The sequence below is a fragment of the Triturus cristatus genome, chromosome 1_1 (assembly GCF_964204655.1).
Source record: "Triturus cristatus chromosome 1_1, aTriCri1.1, whole genome shotgun sequence".
In the NCBI taxonomy this organism is placed as follows: Eukaryota; Metazoa; Chordata; class Amphibia; order Caudata; family Salamandridae; genus Triturus; species Triturus cristatus.
Genome location: NC_140579.1, coordinates 55,123,878 through 55,145,335, shown reverse-complemented (window position 1 = coordinate 55,145,335; position 21,458 = coordinate 55,123,878). Strand labels below are relative to the sequence as shown.

Below are 21,458 nucleotides of genomic sequence, written 5' to 3'. Positions count from 1 at the left end.
CGGAGAGAGGCTCAGAGGCTTTTAGAAGAGGAGCCGTATTGTAGAGAGGAAGTAGAGGAGGGCGAGTTGGAAGAGTCTCGGGATGAATTTGAGGGAATTCAAGAGGCAAGTGGTTTAGATACCTCTCCAGAGTGGGAACTCTCTTCTACAAGGGCTTCACCTCCTCAAGAGGTAGCTCCCTACCATTTGGTGATAAGGAAAGCTGCGGAGCTTTTAGATTTGCAGTTACCTACTGCCGAATATAAACCAAATTTGTTGACAGAGGTTTTGCATTCACCTTCCTCCATAGTTGAGCCTCTATTACCCTTTAATGAAGCTTTGTTGGATCCTATTCTCAAGGTTTGGCGTAAACCACTCTCTTTGCATGCCGTTTCTAAGGCTGTGGCTAGAAGGTATAGGACTGCACCAGGGGATCCAGATTTTCTCTCTTCTCATCCATCTCCAGAGAGTTTGGTGGTGCAGGCATCCTGCTCCAAGCAATCTTCAGGTGCTTTTCCACAGGCCCCAGTTGACAGGGACTCAAAGAAAATGGAACAGTCGGCTAAAAAGGTTTTCTCCTCTTCTAGCATGGCACTGAAATCGACCAATGCCACTTTTCTGTTGGGCCGTTACATACATGCTTTGATGGACTCGGCAAAACAATTGGCCCCCAAGTTACCTGATGAGGAGAGCTCAGAGATGTCAGACGCTCAGGCTGCGGCTACACAGGTTATTCAATCAGTCCTGGATATGGCTGACTCAGTAGCCAGAGTTATGGGCTCCTCCACAGCTACAAGAAGTCAGGCTTGGCTTCGTTCTTCTGGATTTTCCCGATTTCTAGGCCACTCTTGTTGATTTTCCCTTTGACGGGTCGAAGCTCTTTGGGGAAAAAGCAGATTCGGCCTTACAAAGGTTTAAGGATAGCAGAGCCATGGTGAAATCATTGGGATTGTAGACCCAGTCGAGAGGTTTAGGCTACAAGTAATATCGAGGCTTTTGGAAGGTCTTCCTTTCGCAACTTCCGTCAACCTCAGCAGCAGCAGCAAAATCCACTCTATAAATCTTATAGAGGAAGTGTCAAAGGTCGCCAACGTGGTTCTGCCCGCAATCTCATCTCCTCCTCTTCTGCTGCCCCCGCTCCCTCTGGTACTGCAGGAAAGCAGCCCTAGATCCCCCATCCTGGATCATGTGGGTCCTGTAGGGGGTCAGCTGTCTCACTTTCTGCAAGGTTAGAAATCGGTCACGACAGACCTTTGGGTTTTAAACCTTATGGAGAATGGGTACGCCCTTCCCTTTCGGGAATTTCCTCCTCTTTACCCTCCTTGCCAAGGTTTTAGTTCAGAGGACCATTTGCTTCTTCTGCAGAAGGAGGTTCTTGCATTACTACAAAAAGGTGCGATAGAGGTGGTTCCGGAGCAGGAAAGGGGTCAGGGATGCTACTCCCAGTATTTCCTGATCCCCAAAAAGGACGGCAGGTTACGTCCGATCCTGGACCTCAGGGTCTTGAATTTTTACCTAAAGCAGTAGAAATTCAAGATGCTGACCCTTGCTCAGGTTCTTCTGGCATTGCAGCAAGAGGACTGCATGGTGTCGATCGACTTACAGGATGCATATTTTCACATCCCCATTCTGAAGTCGCACAGGAATTATCTTAGTTTTACGGTTGGGTCGCAGCACTACCAGTTTGCGGTCTTCCTGTTCGGTCTTATTACTGCACCTCGAGTCTTCACAAAGGTGATGGCAGTGGTGGCAGCTCATCTCAGAAGGTCGGGGATTCCTATTTTCCCCTATCTGGACTACTGGCTGCTCAAAGCGGAGTCGCCAGAATTGGTGCTTCATAATCTGCGTGTAACATCTCAACTGTTGTTCAACTTGGGTTTTTCAATCAATGTGCCCAAATCTCACCTGGTGCCCCCTCAGCACAACCTGTTCATAGGGGCGGTACTGGACACTACTGTGTGTCGAGCATTTCCTCCTCCACAAAGAATTCTTCATTCAGGAGATGATCCCTTTATTCCAGAATGGAGCGGTTGTTCCAATTCTGAAGGTCCTTCGCCTGCTTGGTCTGTTCGCCTCCTGCATTCTGTTGGTCAACCATGCACGCTGGCACATGAGAGCGCTCCAGTGGTGTCTCCGCAGGCAGTGGTATCAGAACAACGGGGATCTCAGGGAGTCAGTCAGGATCTCCAGAGAAGCTGCAGCGGATATGTCTTGGTGGAGCGTGGAGGGCAATCTGTCTCAAGGAAAGCCCTTTCATCTTCCTCCATCGGTGGCCACAGTGATAACGGATGTCTCTACCCTAGGGTGGGGTGCTCATCTGGGGGATCTGGAGATCAAGGGTCTTTGGTCTTCAGAGGAAAAATTGTCTCATATCAATCTTCTGGAATTGCGGGCGATACGTTTGGCGCTCAAGGCCTTTCTCCCTTCCCTTCGCGGTCAGTCGGTTCAAGTCCTGACGGACAACACTACCGCGATGTGGTATGTCAACAAGCAGGGAGGAGTAGGGTCGTACCGTCTCTGCAGAGAGGTATTGCGACTTTGGTCCTGGGCTTAGGACCATCGGATTTGTTTGATGGCAAATCATCTGGCTGGGCTGCTAAATGTGCGTGCGGACAGTCTCAGTCGTCCTCCTCGGGTGGACCTGTTTGCCACTTTCGCTTGCCCGTCATTCTGCAGTCTCCAGTTTCCGATGCAGGAGGCGTTGGGGGACGCGTTTCAGTTGAATTGGAGCTCTCAACTCCTCTACGCATTTCCTCCCATACCCTTGGGTTCTGAGGAAGATTCGCCAAGACCGGGCCCAAGTCATATTGATCGCCCCGGATTGGCCAAGAAGGGTGTGGTACACAGATCTACTTCACGTCTCATTGCACCGTCCGCTCCGTCTCCCTCTCAGGGCAGACCTCCTCTCGCAGACATAGGGGCAGGTTCTACACCCCCGCCTCCAGAGCCTGCACCTTCATGCCTGGAGATTGAACGGGGCAACATGAGTTCCTTCTCTCTCCCGCCTGACGTGGTGGATGTTATTTTATCGGCCAGGCAACACTCCACCAACTCCATTTACTCCTACAGATGGTCAAGATTCGTTAAATGGTGTCGAGAGAGATCCATTGACCCTTTAAAGGCCCACTTGTCGAATATTCTTCAGTTTGCTCTTTCCTTGGCTCAGCAGGGTTGTGCTGTGGCTACTGTTAAAGGCTATTTGTCGACCTTATTGGCTTTTCTGTGTCTACCTGATCAGCCATCTTTATTTAAGTCTCCTATCATTTTGAAATTTATCAAACGCCTTACCAACAGTCATTCTGGTAGCCATTACCTCAGCAAGGAGGATGAGTCAGCCTCCTGCTCTTAGTTCAAAACCCCCATTTTTGACCATACATGGTCCTCAGCACTAGGGCTGCTTTTCTGCCTAAGGTAGTTACTCCTTTTCATCTGGGGCCGTCCATAACTCTTCCTGTGTTTTATCCTCCCCCTCACCCTTCCAAGGAGGAGGCGAGACTTCACCACCTGGACCCTAAAAGAGCGGTGAGCTTTTATTTGGACAGGACAAAGGACTTACGTTTGGACGATCAGCTCTTTGTGGGCTACGTTGGATGCTCAAAAGGCAAAGCTGTGCCCAAGCGCACTCTATCCAGGTGGATCATCTTGTGCATCAAGATCTGCTACACCCTTGCTGGTAAGGAACCACCTGAGGGTATTAGAGCTCATTCTACTAGGGCTAAGTCTTCCACCTCTGCTTTAGCACGAGGTGTTCCTGTGTTGGACATTTGTAAGGGCCTCCCTCCACACTTTCGCAAAGCATAATTGCTTGGATTCCGAAATGAGGAGGGAGGGCCATTTTGCACGCTCTGTCCTGCAGGACTTTTTGGTATAAGAAAGATGGACACCCTCCTCCGGAAGTGGGAATGCTGTGGGAATCTATTCATAAGGTGAGGAATCCACAGGCAGATGTATCCATCAGAAGAACAAGTTACTTACCTTTGGGAACGCTTTTTCTGGTGGATACAGTATCTGCCTGTGGATTCCTCACTGACCCACCCTCCTCCCCGTTGTCCACCTTTGTATAACTTAAAGGATGCCTTATTTGGCTTGTAGTTTTACATTGTATCTTCCTTCTATCTGGTACATTTTTATGAAATGCTGATGTTCTTTAGCTTTCCTTTTTGATTTTGTACTGTGTATATTGGTTCAAATGTTGTGTACTGTGTACACTTTGAATCTGATGTCGGTCCACCTGTTCGCCTCAGAGGCACGGAAAAAATGGGTGGAACTGATGTCATAACGCCGATGAGGCTCTCTTATGGCTCCGGTGACATCATGCAGAGTCGCGAGCAGAGCCGACGTCCTCATCGGCATGGAGAGCTAGGAAAAAATTCTGCGGAATGCTGGCGCAGGAGATATTCATAAGGTGAGGAATCTTGTTCTTCTTGTCAACAGAAAGACTGAGCACCATCATATCTCTGGCTCACGACCTTTACAGAAGAGAGTGCGCTTCTTTACATCTCCTCATATCCTTTCTCGGGATGATGTCTTCTGCCATTCTCATGGTGCCTCATGCTCGACTAAGGATGAGACCACTTCAAGAGCAGTTGGATGCCCAATGGCTTCAAATATCAGGATCATTCGACAACATAGTTCGGATAACTCCAATCATGAAGGATGCACTCCTTTGGTGGCAATCTCCTTGCAACCTCTCTCTGGGACTGTCATTCCTTTCTCCTCCTCCAGAGTTTGTTCTGACAACAGATGCATCTTTTGGAAGGTTGGGGAGCACATCTGCAAGACCTCCAAATAAGTGGCAAATGGAGTCTCTCTTTCCAAAATGCATATCAATTTTCTGGAACTACAGGCAATCTTTCTAGCCCTCCAGTCATTCCTCCCAAGGATAAGAGCATCCTCAGTCCTCATACGCACGAACACCACCACCTGCATGCATTATATGAACAAGCAGGGAGGAACAAGATCTCCGATCCTATCTTGGGAAGCTCAACAGATATGGGAATGGTCTTTACGACATCATATAGATATCAAAGCGGAGCATCTCCCAGGAATAAAGAACAACCTGGCAGACACCTTGAGCAGGTTGAATCAATCAAATCACGAGTTGGAACTCAACCAATCAATTCTCAACCACATCTTCCAAAAATGGGGAACACCCAGCTTGGATCTATTTGCTTCTCAGGGGAACCAGAAATTCTGGTTCTTTGCCAGCAGGGAACCTCAGACAGGGTCATGGGGGAATGCATTTTCGATAAGATGGTCAGGAATCTTTGCGTATGCTTTTCACCCCATACCTCCTGATCTCCAGGGTGTTGATGAAAATGAAACAGGAACCGTGCCAACTCATTCTCATTGCTCCACGTTGGCCACGTCAGCACTGGTTCACGGAGATGCGCCTGCTGTCGCAATACAATCCTTATAGCCTTCCTCCGTCAGCCACCCTGCTAACGATGAACAAGAAACAGATCCTGCATCCGCACCCAGCTTATCTTCAATTGCATGCCTGTAACCTGAGTTCAAGGATTTAGGTATCCCTCAGGATTGTAAAGATATTTTGTCCAGGGCAAGATGCTGAGTCTACTACTAAAACATATAGGCTGAAATGGAAACGTTTTTGTTCTTGGCACCATCGCAATGATACTCACCTTCTTCACTCTTCCCCAGAAAAAAATCCCGCCTTCTCTCTGGCAAGATCAGGTCTGGTGTATCTTCAATAAGGGCACACCTCGCAGCCATCTCTCAATATAGACGGATGTCTGACGCCTCTTATCTTTGTTCTGCTCGCATCATCAAACAGTTCATGAAAGGCCTTTTCAGAACTTTTCCACCTAATAGGCCTCCTCCACCAGAATGGCGCCTTAATGTGGTCCTTTCTCAGTTAATGAAACCACCTTTTGAGCCGATCCACAAGATAGAGCTCACATTTCTCTCATGGAAAATAGCCTTGCTTCTCGCACTTACATCGGCTAGAAGAGTAAGTAAAATTCAGGTCTTCACCATTAAAGAACCTTACTTACATTTCACAAAGGATTATTTAATGTTTCGAACAAATCCTAAATTTATTCCAAAGGTGCCATCCCAGTTTCACCTTAATGAACCTGTAATTTCATGCACTTTTTTCCCAAATCCTTCATCTCCAGATGAGAAATATCTTGACTCTTTAGATGTAAAAAGATGCCTTAAATTTTATTTACAAAAGACAAAGCATCTGCGCAGAACGGATCAACTCCTAGTTTCCTATGTACCTGTTAAACTATGATCTGCTGTTACAAAAGGGACTGTTGCACGATGGATTGCTGCCACTATTCAATTGTGCCATTCAAAGGTGGGTAACCCGCTTACAACCAAAACCAAGGTGCATTCCACAAGAGCAGTGTCTTATTCTGCTGCTCTCTTTGCTGGTGTCCCGCTGGACAAGATTTGCTGAGCCGCTACCTGGAAGAATGCTCATACTTTCACGCTGCACTATTGCCTGGATATGGCAACTTATAGCGAAGCAGCAGCGGGACAGGCCGTCCTGCGTCATCTATTTCAATAAGGTAGGCCTCTAATTTTAGAGGTATTCTTTCTTATCTGATATATATACATTTATATATATATATCTATATATTTATATATGCTTTTATGGTTGATTTGTTGTTCCGTATTATCTCATTAATGTATTTTATATTGGCATGTATGTTATAATCCACCATCCTCTAAGGTGCATTAAACATGCATGTTTATGAAACTGCTAGCTACTTTGGTTCAAGCATGTGAATCTATGAAAGATCCAATACTGGAGAAGAAAATGAGTTACTTACCTGTAACTACGGTTCTCCAGTATTGGTATCATTCATAGATTCACATGCCACCCACCCCCCTCCCCGGAGAGGTTTCCTTTATTCTCTAAGGTTTATAATGTCACACTTGTGCTGAAAAATCTGAGGAACCTACCCTCTCTTGGGATTGTTCTAGAGGGTGCCGTTGCCTGATTGGCTGTTGGTTAGTTTTGGTTCTTTTTTACAAATGAATGTGGATAGGCTATTACACTGACTTTTCATTGCCTGGTAGCCTGTGGTCATTTTATCTACTGCTTTTATATGTATACCATGGGACTACCACTGCGAGGACTGGGATGATTCAAGCATGTGAATCTATGAAAGATACCAATACTGGAGAACCGTAGTTACAGGTAAGTAACTCATTTCTTCCTGCAAGGATCAAGATTTGACTATTTTGTATGCTAAACACAAGTGCCATGGGGCAGACAAAGAAACAGAAAGTCGTGATGCAGAAAAAGTGACTGTATTAGTACTCGGAAGGGCAGAAATTAAATTAGCTGATGGGCTTACATAAAACCAGATACCTCTCCCACTGCCCAGGATTAAGGCTCCTTGTTGATGGTGATGTCTTTGAATGATAGATAGATAGAGGTTACAATAACGTCTAAAATCAGTGCCACTCAGTCATCTATTCATTTCACACGCTGTATAGATGAAACGCCTGTTTCCCAGACATAAGCACCCTCCCTAGTCCATTGGATATCAATAGTGTTTGCAGCATTTCTCCTCGGGTGTTTTGGTGCCATAAGTATTTTGTTCCTGTCTGCAGGGCTTGGTTACCGGTTTGTTCCATACTTCTTTACAATACCATCAGTTTCATAACCTGCCCTTCTCTCTATAATCAGAACTGCTCAATGCATTCCGTGGAATCACATCCCTTACAGACTGCAGTAACTTATGGTGCAAACTACCCCAAAAAGCGAATGACAGAACTCCTGATGCTCAATGTTTCTTCACAGAATTTAAGCTTAAAACAATCTCCCGTAGGCAGCATTTCTTATTAAAAGTATTGAAATTCGTACAGTAGAAAGATCATGTTTGTGACTTCAAATACTTGTCTTTTTCCAACGACTGGGGCATTTGTTGCAAATCTGTAGGTCATGACATTCAGTATTAGAAATCAATTAATTGAGTGAAAAACATTATTTTTTTAAACTTTATTTACCAGTTTCATGTGCATTACAATAGATCCATCGATATTCGTTGCGTAATACATTGACAGTTTTTAGAAAACCGAAAAAAATAAGTAAAACAGCAGAGACATGTAGATTAGACAACATATGCATATTGGACTAGAATGGATAGTTCTTATATAACCTTCCATCCCACCTGTCTGGACACAAAACCTCAGTGTGAAAAACATTCTTAATTGTGCGAAATACATTCCTTAATGTATAGGTTGGTGGTACAGCAAGATTAGTTACGTGACTGTCCAATTAATGGATACTAATTACACACACACATATATATATATATATATATACATGACTCTTAGCTGAGAAGTCACTGACAAAGCATCCTGTTATATGTATAACGCAGACTGCAATAACTCCTCTCTAGTTATGGTTCGGTCAGAATTTCCATTGATAAGAAATGTTCTTGTTTTCTTAACTTTCATACCATTCAACAGATCTGTCCAAAACTCCCCCTCTCCCCCCAAAAAAGTGCCTCCAATTTGGGTTCGTCGTGCCAAGTTTCGTGCAGATTCCTCAAGCTGGGCCTAGACATAGGGATGTTCCAAAAAGTGGCATTTCCCATTTTAACTCCCACAAGATTCTTTGCTCCTTGATGCAAACACAGATGAACTGAATGACGCTAGACGCGGCATGTCATCATCAGCCAAACTGTATTCGGATGACAGAGACATCTATAAAAGCACAAAAGATTTAAAACAATTGTAATTACCTACAGTAAAATAACTAGTGTACAGATTCATCTATTAGAATGACTAGGCAAATGTAAAATAAAATAATCTAACATTTGCTGAAATATTCTTGTGAAGGGTGAATAAAAAGCTTATTAGTTTCTCATCCAGCCCCTGTTCCAGTAAAGTCGCTTATAGTTTCGATCAGTTAACACAGTCTAACGCCGTTGACTGGTCCATACATGCCAGGTATAGTGGGCAGTGCTGGGCAGTGGTTTATTTGCCTCTGACCAAATTAAGGTTGGGGTACTGCTCCACAGTACCCAGACGCTCTCTAAATATATACTAAGAAAAGGATTTACAATGGAACCTTCTATTTACCAGCACCTGAAATTAATGTCACCCTTTTGTATCTTTCCCACAAAAAATATGCTATTACACATAAATCAAGGGTATGTGTGCATACTGAATAGCACCCATTGTAACAATGCCAGTTCCCTGGGGAACAGAATTAGATAAATCTGACTTAAGCTAAGATGCACCACAAATTCAAAAACAGTATCAATTAAATTAATATAGGAGGACAAGATAATCCTTGGTTTCAATTTCTTTATTCCAAATTCATTGGACAATATGGAGCGATACAGCCGACGCGTTTCGTCCTGACACAGGACTTCTTCAGGGCAAAAATAGGCAGGTGAGAACCTTCAGTGTTGATTGGTTTGTGGCTATCCAATATACGCTGGGAATCTTCCATCCAGAAACGTTTAGGTTAAGAACCATATGTATACTCTATTTATGAGAAAGGAACGTTCAAGATCATATTCGTAGAAATCCCAATTATGGGGATTCTTTCTCCTTGTCTGTATGCCAGGTTGGACTGGAGGTCGTGGTCCACAATGATTCCTGATCGAGGAACATCTTCCTGTAACAGTGGATTTGCCTGTGGCCCGCCTGTCATGACTATCAGATCGTGATCGGCACAAGGGTTCCCTCCACATTTATGAGTGGACCACGAAACCTAAACGTTTCTGGATGGAAGATTCCCAGCGTATATTGGATAGCCACAAACCAATCAACACTGAAGGTTCTCACCTGCCTATTTTTGCCCTGAAGAAGTCCTGTGTCAGGACGAAACGCGTCGGCTGTATCGCTCCATATTGTCCAATGAATTTGGAATAAAGAAATTGAAACCAAGGATTATCTTGTCCTCCTATATTAATTTAATTGATACTGTTTTTGAATTTGTGGTGCATCTTAGCTTAAGTCAGAGCTCTCTAAATATATATTGGCATAAATTAAGGATGCTATTTTTGTTGGCCCAATCACAGATTCTATTATAAATGACTCTGCCGATAATTTTAACTTAGATGTCAATAAGGGAAATGGGCCGATAACTTCTAGGGTTAGAGTGATTGCCCTTTTTAAAGACGGGTACAGTGATCAAAGGTGACCAGGATCTTGGCAGTTGTATATAAGCTAGGCTATTAAAGATGCTGGACATCAATGACGCCCATAACTCTAGGTTGAATTTTAGGAGGTTGATAGGCCCCCCCTCAGGACTGGGTACTTAACCTGCTGGGTTCCGCTGTATTGCTAGTGTTACTTCATATAGCAAGAAAACGAACCTGCCTTCAGGGGTGTTGCTAGTAAAGGGCTCATAAGCACTAAGGGGCGTATTTACTAGTTTTGACGCAGGGCAGCTCAGCAAGTCACTTTGCTGCACTGCCCTGCCCCAAAGGAAAGGGCAGGAATGCACCGTATCTATGAGCTAGGCACATTCCTGTCCTCTTCCACTGCGCTGGCACACAATCGGCTGCCTTGCACCAACGCGTGCACCCTTGCACCATGGTGCATGGTTGCCAAGCTCGGTAAGAAATTGAGGATCTGGACAGTGTCGGCCCCACAGGACCCAAACATCTTCGCAGGCACCACTGGTCCATCTGATCCAGGCTGACCTGTACCGTTTAATGATACTATCTGCCCATGCTCTCGACAAGATGTGTTCAGCCTGTGTCGAGAGTCCCAGAACCGACCAACGTCCCCTGGAATCCACCAAGCATCAGGGAGAGCGCGTTTTCCAGCACCAGTCGGTGCGGCAGGCGATCCGAATTGAGAAGAAGTGGAGAAAACAGGGGGGAGTGGGATTGGAGAATCCCAGGAAAGTTCCAGAAGAACCAGAAACCAGAGATGTCTTTGTTGGTGTAATCATCACCACATCCACTTTCTGTCACCGGATCTGGACCGTGGCCTGGGTGAGCATTACAAATAGGCAAAATGCAGAGGCCAGTCTTGCATGAAGGCGTCCTTCACCACTGCTTGTGGGTCCGGTCTCTAGCTGAAGAACCTGAGAAGTTGGTGATCCAGCTGCGTTGCTAGTAGGTCCACTAAAAATGGACCCCAGCATTCTGGAGGGCGGTAAACGCTTCTGGATGAAGCCTCCACAAGCTTGAGTGCCAGAAATGCCGGGAGTGCCAACCCGCCACCACGTTCGCCTGACTTGACAAGTACTCCAATGTCTCTGAGACCTGATAGTTCAGGCAGTATTGGCATAAATTTGTGGCCAGGTCGGAGAGGATCTTGGAAGCCCGTGCCCCCCTGATGAATGATGTATCGTGCCGCTGAGATATTGTCCATCTTGAGGAGAACAGAAGACTGAATCCTGCCCTTCATCCAGCACCGTACTGCGAATGACACTGTGAGGCACTATAAGCAATTTATATGAGGTCGTCTCGTGGGGGGACCAAGAACCTCCGGTGTAAAAATCATCACACCATGCATCCCAGCCTGACCTGCTGGCCTTGGACTTGATGACGACATCTGGGTCCGAACCAAAAATCGCTCGCCCTTTCCAGGCTTTCATGTGAGAAAGTCACCAGATTTCCCCCATTGCCTCTTCTGAGAGGGACTCTGTCTGTGAGTATGTAAGACCCTTGCGCAGATGATTTGCCTTAGGTCTTTGAAAGGCCCGATAATGTAGGGGTCCCAGAAAAATGACCTGGATGGAGGAAGAGAAAAGGCCGACAAGATGGGCAATTTGATGCAACCGACGTGCAGGGCTTCGCCAGAGTTCTCATCAATTTGTGTCTAATCTTTGCTATTTTCTGAGATGGAAGGCTCAGGAAGGATGTGGTCGAATCAATGACAAATCCCAAGAAGGTCACTCTTCGTCGTGTCGTTGACCACGAATCCCAAGTCTTCCAGAAGGTCTATCGCCATTTGTAGTTGAAACGACAACTGTCGTGTACACTGAGCTATAAGAAGCATATCGACAATGAGACGTTTCCCTGGCACCTGCTGGTGTTCCACCACCAGTTTGAGAAACTTGTTGAAAAACCAAGGGGTGGTGGGGAATCCAAACGGAAAGCTGGAAAACTCAAACGTCTGATGGCGCCAAAGAAACTGAAGAAACCTCTAGTGAGGAGGAAAGATTAGGAATGGCAGATAAACGTTCTTGAGGTCCATACGGACCATCCAGTTGCCCGGACGCAACACATCCTGCAGGAAGTGGATTTCCTCCATCTGGAAATGGTAGTAAACCAGCCATTTGTTGAACTATCGCGGGCTTATGACAGGACGACAACCTTCTTTGGTCTTGATGACCAGAAATAGGTTGCTTAGAAATCCGTGGGGGTGGATGGCCATTGGACGAATGCACCTTTTTCCAAGAGTGATTGAACCTCCACCTCTACAAGCGCGACTTCCTGAGAAAAGAATTGGATCAGCTGAGGGCCGGTGGGTTGGAGCGGGGTGCCATAAAATTCTGTTTGAAATCTCTGCACTATCTGCAGGACCCACGTGTCTGTTGTGAGTGTCCTCTACCTTGTGAGAAAGAGAACTAGTCTGCTTTCCACCTGGATCAAAGAAGAATGATGAGTACTTACCAGAATTGGAGTGGTGAGATTGCCCCTTGAAGCCTCTGAAGAGTTGACTCCTGGTGGGTAAAAGATGACGAAACACTGCTGGTCCTGATAATTGCAAAACAATTGATTGACAGAATGCTGAACAATGTCAAACATTCACCCCCAGTACAGAGATCTGGGCCTAAATTTATTTTTATGCTCACCATGCCATTTAAGTTTGCAACCTGCAATATGCAAATGAGTCTTGACCCTGCTCCCCATAGGAACAGTCCAGCCTGAACTGCCAGGCCAGGTCCTCCCTGGTCCGGAAACAATAATTCTGGGACCAGTTTCAGGGTATCAACCTCATCAGCCAGGCTAGCTTAACTCCAGTAACATGGTGAGCATGGGACCCACGTCTGGACATACCCTTCCCACTTAGGAGGACAAATGCAAAAAAAAACTATTGATGGACGGAATGCTGAACAATGTCAAACATTCACCCCCAGTACAGTGATCTGGGCCTAAATACATCGTTTTTTGCTCATCATGCCATTCCAGTTTGGACCCAGGCATATGCAAATCAGTCTTGATCCTGCTCCTTATTGTAACAGTCCCATGTGAACATTCCAGCCAAAATTGCTAGGCCAGGTCCTCCCTGGACGGGAAAAAAGCATCCTGGGTCCTGATTATAGCCTTGCCTGAAGTCTGGCCCTCTGGAAGGGGCTTGGGATGCGAATCAGCTGTCTGAGCGCCACCTACCATGGTCGCCCCCCAGGGAAAACCTAATTAGGGAAAACCCTCTTGATAGATGTTTGAGCTTTGTCTGAGGTGAACGTGTTGACAAATATACTGAGCTTGTTAATAAAAAGGCTCCCCAAACAGCCCTCCTTGGGCCACTTCCTCCAAGGTGATGAGGTTCCCAATCTTTGGGTCCACCTATATCAAGACAGAAAAACGTCCCTTCGTGGATAGAGCGTAGTTGGCATTACCTAAGAAGATAATCTGTCTGTGCCGATCCGGAGAGCACCTGGGGGGAAATCAGGGAATCCGAAGACTTGGCATCCTCCACCATGTCGAAGATTTTAGGATTTTAGTGGCCCATCATGTCCAGGAGCTTATCTTGGCAAGCTCTCTAGGACCTGCCGATACCTTTCTTGGGGTCCTTGACAAATTTTGCTAGGAAAGTAGCCATCCTAAGGTCGATCTTCAGTGTCAATGTAACCTTGTCAGCCAGAGCCGGATGTGGGAACTGTGCCCACAGGCTGCTATGCGCCGCTTTCTCTAGAGGTTTACGTAGGCGGTTTGCCACATAGTGTGCCATTTTGTTGCCGGGGACCCATTCTGCTGATCTGGGATGAAGAATCTCATCTGGATCCAACATATCGGATCATGCCTCTGCAGCGGGGTTTCGGTGGCTGCAGAGGGGCGTACGCCACAGACTGGAGGATCCCACCTCCTCATCCGACAGTGAGTCCTCATTCTGATCAGGGGAGGGTGCTCCAGCGATTCTGCTGGATCAGAAGGGGGAACCCGCGGGGTTTTGGGCCATAAAGGCCTGCTTTAGGCACACAAAGGCATCTAGATCCACTCCCTCCACACAATGGTACTTCACCAGTGCTGGGTCAAACTTTGTAGGTGCTGGGGGCCCTGAAGAGGGCCCTGGAGCCTCCTGTGGTGCCTGAGGGCACTTGGCGCATTTGTAAGCAGTCAGTTGCACAATGCACTCTTCATAGGGCCTATGGCCTCATTAAATGCCCCGTAAATAGAAGCGTCCGCAGCATCATAAAAATCATCACCCCAGGGTAGGGCATCCAAAGGTTCCTCATACATGTCCCCTTCAACCTCCATAAGGAAGGCGTATCTTGAAAACAATGACAATACAGGCACTTATAGAGCTTTTTAGCCCCCTTTAGGGCTAATGTAGGTAGTCAGGTGGCTGTAAATGGTGGACTGTGGATTCAGTCAAGGGTTTCTAGTGGGCAAAGCCACATACAATATGGGTCTAGGCCAGGAACACGTCCCCCCGCTGCCAAAATCAGTAGGGGAAATCAAGTGCCTGGGAGCGTGTTCTGCCACAGACCCTTGTGGCCACCAACAGTAATAAAAACCCCTGGGGGCATAATAATGCACTTACTACTGACCCAAGCAGGGCGTCAATGCAGCAAACCCTAGGGGATTTCCCCAATCGTTTACAGACCCCAGCGTGCTGGGGCGTCACGCTCTAGGTCAAAAAGGCTCCAGGCGGCAGCTACCAGCACATGACCCCAGCATCCGCTGATGTGAATTGACAGGAATCGCGCATCAGTAGAGGAGTGTCAACCATCCCGTAGTGCCACCAAGTGGGTCGAGGATCGCACCACGAATCCACACCAGAATAGCAGCTGTGGAGGAGTGCAAAAACACGTTCCTGCGGCCATAACAAGCACACACACCAAATTAGGAAGGACTATGGGACACCTGGTGGAGTCTGATTGGCTCATTGTTGGAACTGTTATCTGCCATAGTTGGGCCATTTGTGGAGTTATTCTGAAGAACTCATGGGAGTTGTAGTTTTGTTGTGCATACTGTTGGGTAAATATTTTGTTTAATGAATGGCTGCTTCAATAGAACACAGATAAGCATAATCCTCGCCTCCGGTCCTGAAATGGAATTGGATTGGGTTGGCTGTAAGTTGTCCATCAATTGAACCTCTGGTTTTATGGTATCTTTAAAGTCTCTTTATAAATCCACCATCAATATTTCATCGTCTCAACACAGATGATGATTTTTTGCTGCAAAGCAATGTCTGGCAGAGCCCCTTCTGTAGGTCTTTGCCAGGATATGAAGGACAGAATCATGGCTATTTCATTCTCATGAGTGGAGCACTATCAAAAGTCTTTTTCATGAGTACCTCAAGAGGATCATGTCTCCAAAATGCTAAGTGATCCCTTACATGCCTGTAGCAGTGACTAGTGGTGTTTAAGGTCAACATTAGCTCCAGTGCTTGGAGGGCATGCCACATTTTGTTTCTGCCGTTTCCTCTTTTTTAAGAAAGTGCATCAGTTGGGTGATATGCCTGCATTCTCACTAATGGGGAGTTAACAGATTATTCGTGCAGAGCCTCAAAATGTTGGACTTGCCATATGTTCTCTCTGTATCCCAAATTGTATATTTTACATGTGTTTGCTTTGGTAAGGATTGTATTGATATCGTCCACCATACAATCTTGCATAAATTCTTTTGTAGACAGACTCAAACATGAAACATTAGTCTAGTGTTAATATCCCTAGCTTATGCCAATATCCTGTGAACCTGGTGACAAACCTGAAAACTGCTTATTAACATGTTGAAACCAAATCTGTATGTGGTCAGTACCGCCTGTGTCTATTTAAATATTCGTGTAGTCAAGCCCGTGTTTGGTCTGAAGATGGAGTGATTGTGTAAGGTTAAAGTGAATATGATGGATTACTGTAGGGACAATCAAGACACATCAAGTTAAATGCCTTTTCGTCTGTTTTCTGTAGCCGACAACTCCATAGAGACTGTCAACAACAGCTTGGCTGCCGATGGAGTGAGCCGCCTGATCCGGGTGCCTACGGGTTGCGCCGAGCAGACCATGATTTACATGGCACCAGGGGTATATGCCATGAAGTACCTAGATGAAACCGAGCAGTGGACCCAGCTCGGACCAGAGCGGCGGGATGAGGCACGAGAGACTATGGAAAAAGGTGATGTATCATCAGTAGCTAGGTGTAAAGATGGCAAAAGTACCAGCTGAACATTTAGGGAAAGTGTGGCTGTTAGGGAAATGCTAAACATAATCGCACTGGCAGTTCTATTGCCGTTATTAACCCACATTGGCGATGTACATTTCTCCATCATTGGATCTTTTATATATTGACAAGCCTAAATCATTCCCCGTCGTCAGAGTGGGCATCCCAGCCTGACGACGAGGAATGATTCAACCATGTCAATATATAAAACATTACAGTGTTGGAAACTGGAGTACAGGTAGGCAACTAATTTCTTATGATGAAATAATCTCATTAGTTAGTCCAAGGTATGCTCTGCTTCCCTCCCATATCATCTCAGACCTACATTTAGTAATGGTATTAGGTGAAATATTTTTTAAGTTTCTGAATACATCAATCAAGCTTGAATTCTAAAATCATATCTACTAAAATTCTCTGTAAATCTATATTATGGAATTTCTGCTGTGTTTGGCAACTTGTTAGCTCTTACCTTAGTCTGAACTCTCCCTGCCCCTTTTCCTTGGAGAAGAGAGTGGAGAGAGAGTGACCAAACCTCTAATGTGTCTTCAAGACATCAGCATCATTAAGACCAGGGCAAAGAAGGATGTTTCCAGTGCAGCCTCCATATCAGTGAAGGCCCTATTTACTGCCATGAATTGAGATCCCCAGCTGCCTGGCCCTGGTGGAGGGAGCACTGAAGGCAAAGAAAGATGCCAGTTGACAGTCATGTCTGACAGGTCTTGGTTGACTTTCTACTCCCAAAGCAGGAGTTTGTTTCACAGATACAACAGCCATGACACACAGGGGTTTATTCCCTAAGCTTCTCCAACATTGGGGTACACATGCATCAAACCAAATATTGGTCGCATAGGGCCAGATTCGCAGAATATGCCCCTTTGCAACCGGTATTTTTGCATTTGGGATGCATCATCCCAAATGCGATTCCTTATATGCAATGCATTACAGAAAAATAATTCCGATTTCGCAATTAAGAATCGCAAAAGGTGATGGTAATTTGCGATTTCTTTGAAAAATGCACCAAAGTGCATTTTTCAAAGTCCCATGTTACACACGCACATGCCCTTGGGGCATATGTGTGTGCAACATGTGGATACACTGTAATTTAAGGGGTGCAACAGGGTGTCCTTTTGGCACCCTTGCACCCTTGAAATTGCATGCGCAATTTGCGAGTACATATTGGGTACTCTGTTGTATTCTATGTATTACTTTACTTTGTGCTGTAGCCCTATGTTGCAGCTCAATGTTGTAATGCTGGTGTCATTCCTGTTAGAATGTTCTATGGTTGCCTGGTTGCCTTGTTGCTGGGCTTGTTGTATTCAAAAGGTTTGGAGGACGGTTGGAGCTGGATGGAGATTTGCCTATGTCTACTTTCTGCCTTGTAGCCTACATCTAATAAAGTTGTGAAATCAACTCCTTCATGCCTGCTTCATCAGTACAAATTTGTGGCGACAAGCTGGCTACATGGTAACACGCTGAACCCTACGTGTGCATTCTGCTATCCGACTTATCTAAAGGAGAAAACTAAAGGTTCCAACCTTCCTTGGCGGTAAGACTGTTGTCTGACTTTAATTGTTCGCCATTCGAATCGCCCTTAAGGCGCATCGTTTCGGAATCGCATTGTGCGCAAGCAGACTGCCGTTATTTCTTCAAAGAGTTCTTCTCCGTTTTGACTGTGACTGTATAGTGCCCTCCACGCTTTGACTGTTTTTCACGTTATCGCAATGCTTTGTCTGTTTTACTGGATACTATTTTCAATGCACTTTAACACTGTGCATTGGGTGGGCCAAACGCCTTGCCTGTCCTTGCCTGACTTACACACCTCAAATAGCAAGCCAGATCCAGTGGCTGACTCTGCCAAACTCTGTGCGTGTGACACATCACACATTTCTCAGCAGTCATCTCTATTACGTTAGGGTGAAACTCTACTAAGGCTTTCACGGGCATTCAGCAACCAGTTCAGCTGCATGTGAAGCCGGTCACGGTGACTGGCACACCTTCTTTTTTTTTAATCGTGTTTAACTTCTGGTTGAAGTACGGTGAAACGCACTTAATTATTGAAGATATTTATACGGTGATCAGCACAACAATACAGTTAAAAGCACTATTTACATGGCAGTCTCAAGTTGTTCCTGCAAAGCTGATCAGGGTGATTAGCACACCTTTGTCTTTTCTTGCTGATGTCATTTCACATTTTGTGATCACCATATCCCAAGTGCTATTCATATCAATTTGGAAACCATTTTGCAAGAATTTGTTTATAAAAACTTTTCAGGTGGGTATTATCTCGATGATCCACACATCTTATCGATGATCCACACATCTTAAGTCTGCACAGCGGAGATCAATACAGTTATTCTCACCTTTTTGCCAGCTTTTAACTTTTATAAAGAGAAAAGCGAATTAGCACACGGTGATTCGCACACCAATATTTTTTTCTCACTCTGCTGTTTTTCTGTTGTTTCATTACCTCTTGCAATCTTCGTTGTTTTTTTCTGCTGCATTTTTCACCCTTCATCTTTTATGTGACATCTTATACATTTATTTTAGTTTTTTCTGTATCTTTTCTTCTTTTCGTCCACATCTGGATCATGCAAACTGTTGTTCCTCCTCCTTCTTTCTTGGACTCTCCTGGAGAACCTCCTGTTCAATGGGAGATTTGGTTTGATGCTTTTAACACCTATCTCGGAGCAATTGGTGCTTCCAGATTTAGCAGTCAGCGCAAAAAATGCCTTCTTCTCCATTCCTTGGGATTTGAGGGTAGGTCTATTTTTAAGCACCTTCCTGAAATACCTCTTCTTCCAGATGATGATGGTGATGTCTATCAAGACACCATTACAAAACTCAAAACGAGGTTTGATGAACAACCAAGCCTAATGGTTTTATGTCACAAATTCTTTAAAAGACGTCAAGGTGAAGGAGAAGACATTGACTCTTACATCTCTGTCCTGCGCAGTCTGGCCTCTGTTTGTCAATTTGAAGTATTTACTTATCAGAGATCAATTTGTATGCCAATGCAAGGACAAACAAATTCGCCAAAAATTCTTGTCTCTAAGTAACTCCACTCTTGATGAGACAATCAAAATAGCGAAAAGTATTGAAACGTCCCAGATTTCGCTGAAGGAACTAGAGGATAAAGCTCTTGAATCAGTAAATGTTGTTATAGGTAATGCTAAGGTTGATATTCGATATTCTTCCCCAAGAAATACTGAAAGTAAAAACTCCTCTGTGGGCAAATATGTGACACAATTTTCTAACACAAAACAAATGAGTTATCGCTGTGGTAACCCACCTCACCAGGAGGGTGGGAAGTGTCCAGGTGGCAATGTTGTTTGTAATTATTGCAAAAAAGTAGGCCATTTTGCAAAAGTATGCTTGAAATTGAAAAAAGTTTAAAAAACGGTTGCATGTGTGTTAGAATCTGATCAAGAGTCGGATTCTGATGTTGTCTCTGTAGTTACAGATGTGCATGATTCTGAACCTGTTGAAGGTGATCCAAGTAACTATGTTGATCCTATAGTTGAGATCTGTGTTGGTGATAAATCTCTAAATTTAGTTGTTGATTCAAGTGCCAGAATCACAATGATGAAACAGAAACTGTTCAGCGAAACATGGGAAGACAGACCTCTTGAACCTCCTGATCGTTCCCCCGTTTCATATGAGGGATGGAAAATTGAACTCTTGGGTTACATCGAACATTTTTTAGTTTTCAAGGGAAGGAATATTAGAGGCAAGATCTACGTTGCCCTCAATGGATTGAACATTTTACATTAACATTTTAGGCTGGTACCACCAATGGTTATTTGGCATGATTCTCAAGCCGGGTACGAAAGAACAAGTTCTTGTAGTTTCAGAAGAGTATCAGCAATGTAAGTGGAAAGAAAGATTTCCATCTGTTTTTGGTGATGGTTTGGGAATGATACGAGGTTTCAAACACAAGCTCATCGTAAAGGATGGAGTCCTTCCTGTTAAGTACAAGTTTAGGGGTGTGCCTTTCAGCGTCAGGGACGATCTTGAAAAGGAACTAAAGACTTTGTGTGATCAAGGGATCATCGAGCCTACAGAGTGTTCTCTTTGTCTCTCACCATTGGTCGTTGCACGCAAGAAGTGTGGGAAGTTACGTGTTTGCGTGGACTTGAGATCTTTAAAATAAAGACATTTGGATTGATTCTCACCCCTTACCCAAGATCTGCGACCTGTTTGCATGTGTCAGGGGGTCAAGGTATTTTTCCAAGTTAGATCTTGCCTGTGGGTATCATCAAATTAGGTTACATTCTGAATCACGCCCTCTCACTGCGTTTGTGTCACCCCTAGGTACGTTCCAATACAAGCGAATGCACTCCGGGCTAGCTTCAGTTACCTCTGTCTTTCAACGCGTCATGCAAAATCTACTAGGTGGTATTGACAGAGTTTTAGTATTTCAAGATGACGTGTTGATTCATTCCAAAGATGTCCCATCACATGACCCCTTACTGAGCAAAGTTTTGGGGATTTTTCATAAACATGGTGTGGTGGTCAAATCAGAGAAGTGTAAATTTCTCAGTGAAGAGATTGAGTACCTTGGTCATGTTTTTTCTGGTGAAGGAATTCGACCCAGGAAGGACTGTTAGATGCTTTCACTTATGCTTCTGCACCAGTGGACAAGACCGGTGTCAAATCTTTACTTGGACTATTAAAGTATTATGAACTCTTATCTTGTTTGTGGGCAATTGAAAAGTGTTGCCCATATGTCTGGGGCACACGTTTCTTTTTGAGGACGGATCACAAACCTTTGATTAGTATACTTGGTGCTGGCACCAGTCAATGTTGTTCCCCTAGGATTCTCCGGATGGTGTCTCACCTTATACAGTATCAATTCAACACCGTCCATGTCTCTGGTGGTAGGAACATTAGGGCTGAATTTTTGTCACGGTTTCCTGTGAATGAGGATGAAGGGGAACATGGTTTCCTAGATTCTTGTGAAGATGACACTGATGACTGTTTTGTAGTTGCACTGGATTTACAGGAACATGATCTTGGCACAGAGGAGAACTGGGTGAGTGCCCTTAGGAATGATGATGTCTTGCAGCAAGTGTGTGAGTTTGTCAGGTGTGGGTGGCCCAGAGAGCGCGTTCTTTCTCCACGTCTCCAACCTTTTTGAGAAGGTTGAGTGAGAAATGTCTCTGGGAGGTGGAGTTTTGCCACGCTCAGACAAGCTTAT

At 45.0% G+C, this 21,458-nt stretch overlaps 1 protein-coding gene across 1 annotated transcript in view; it reads left to right on the top strand.

Annotated features, from left to right (window-relative positions):
* LOC146869372 (complement C4-like) overlaps positions 1-21,458 on the top strand; it is a 536,657-nt gene that overhangs the window by 313,937 nt on the left and 201,262 nt on the right. Inside the window, exon 24 of the mRNA XM_085599650.1 lies at positions 16,013-16,216. Coding sequence (XP_085455776.1) covers positions 16,013-16,216 — 204 coding nt within the window. The remainder of the gene's footprint in view (positions 1-16,012; positions 16,217-21,458) is intronic.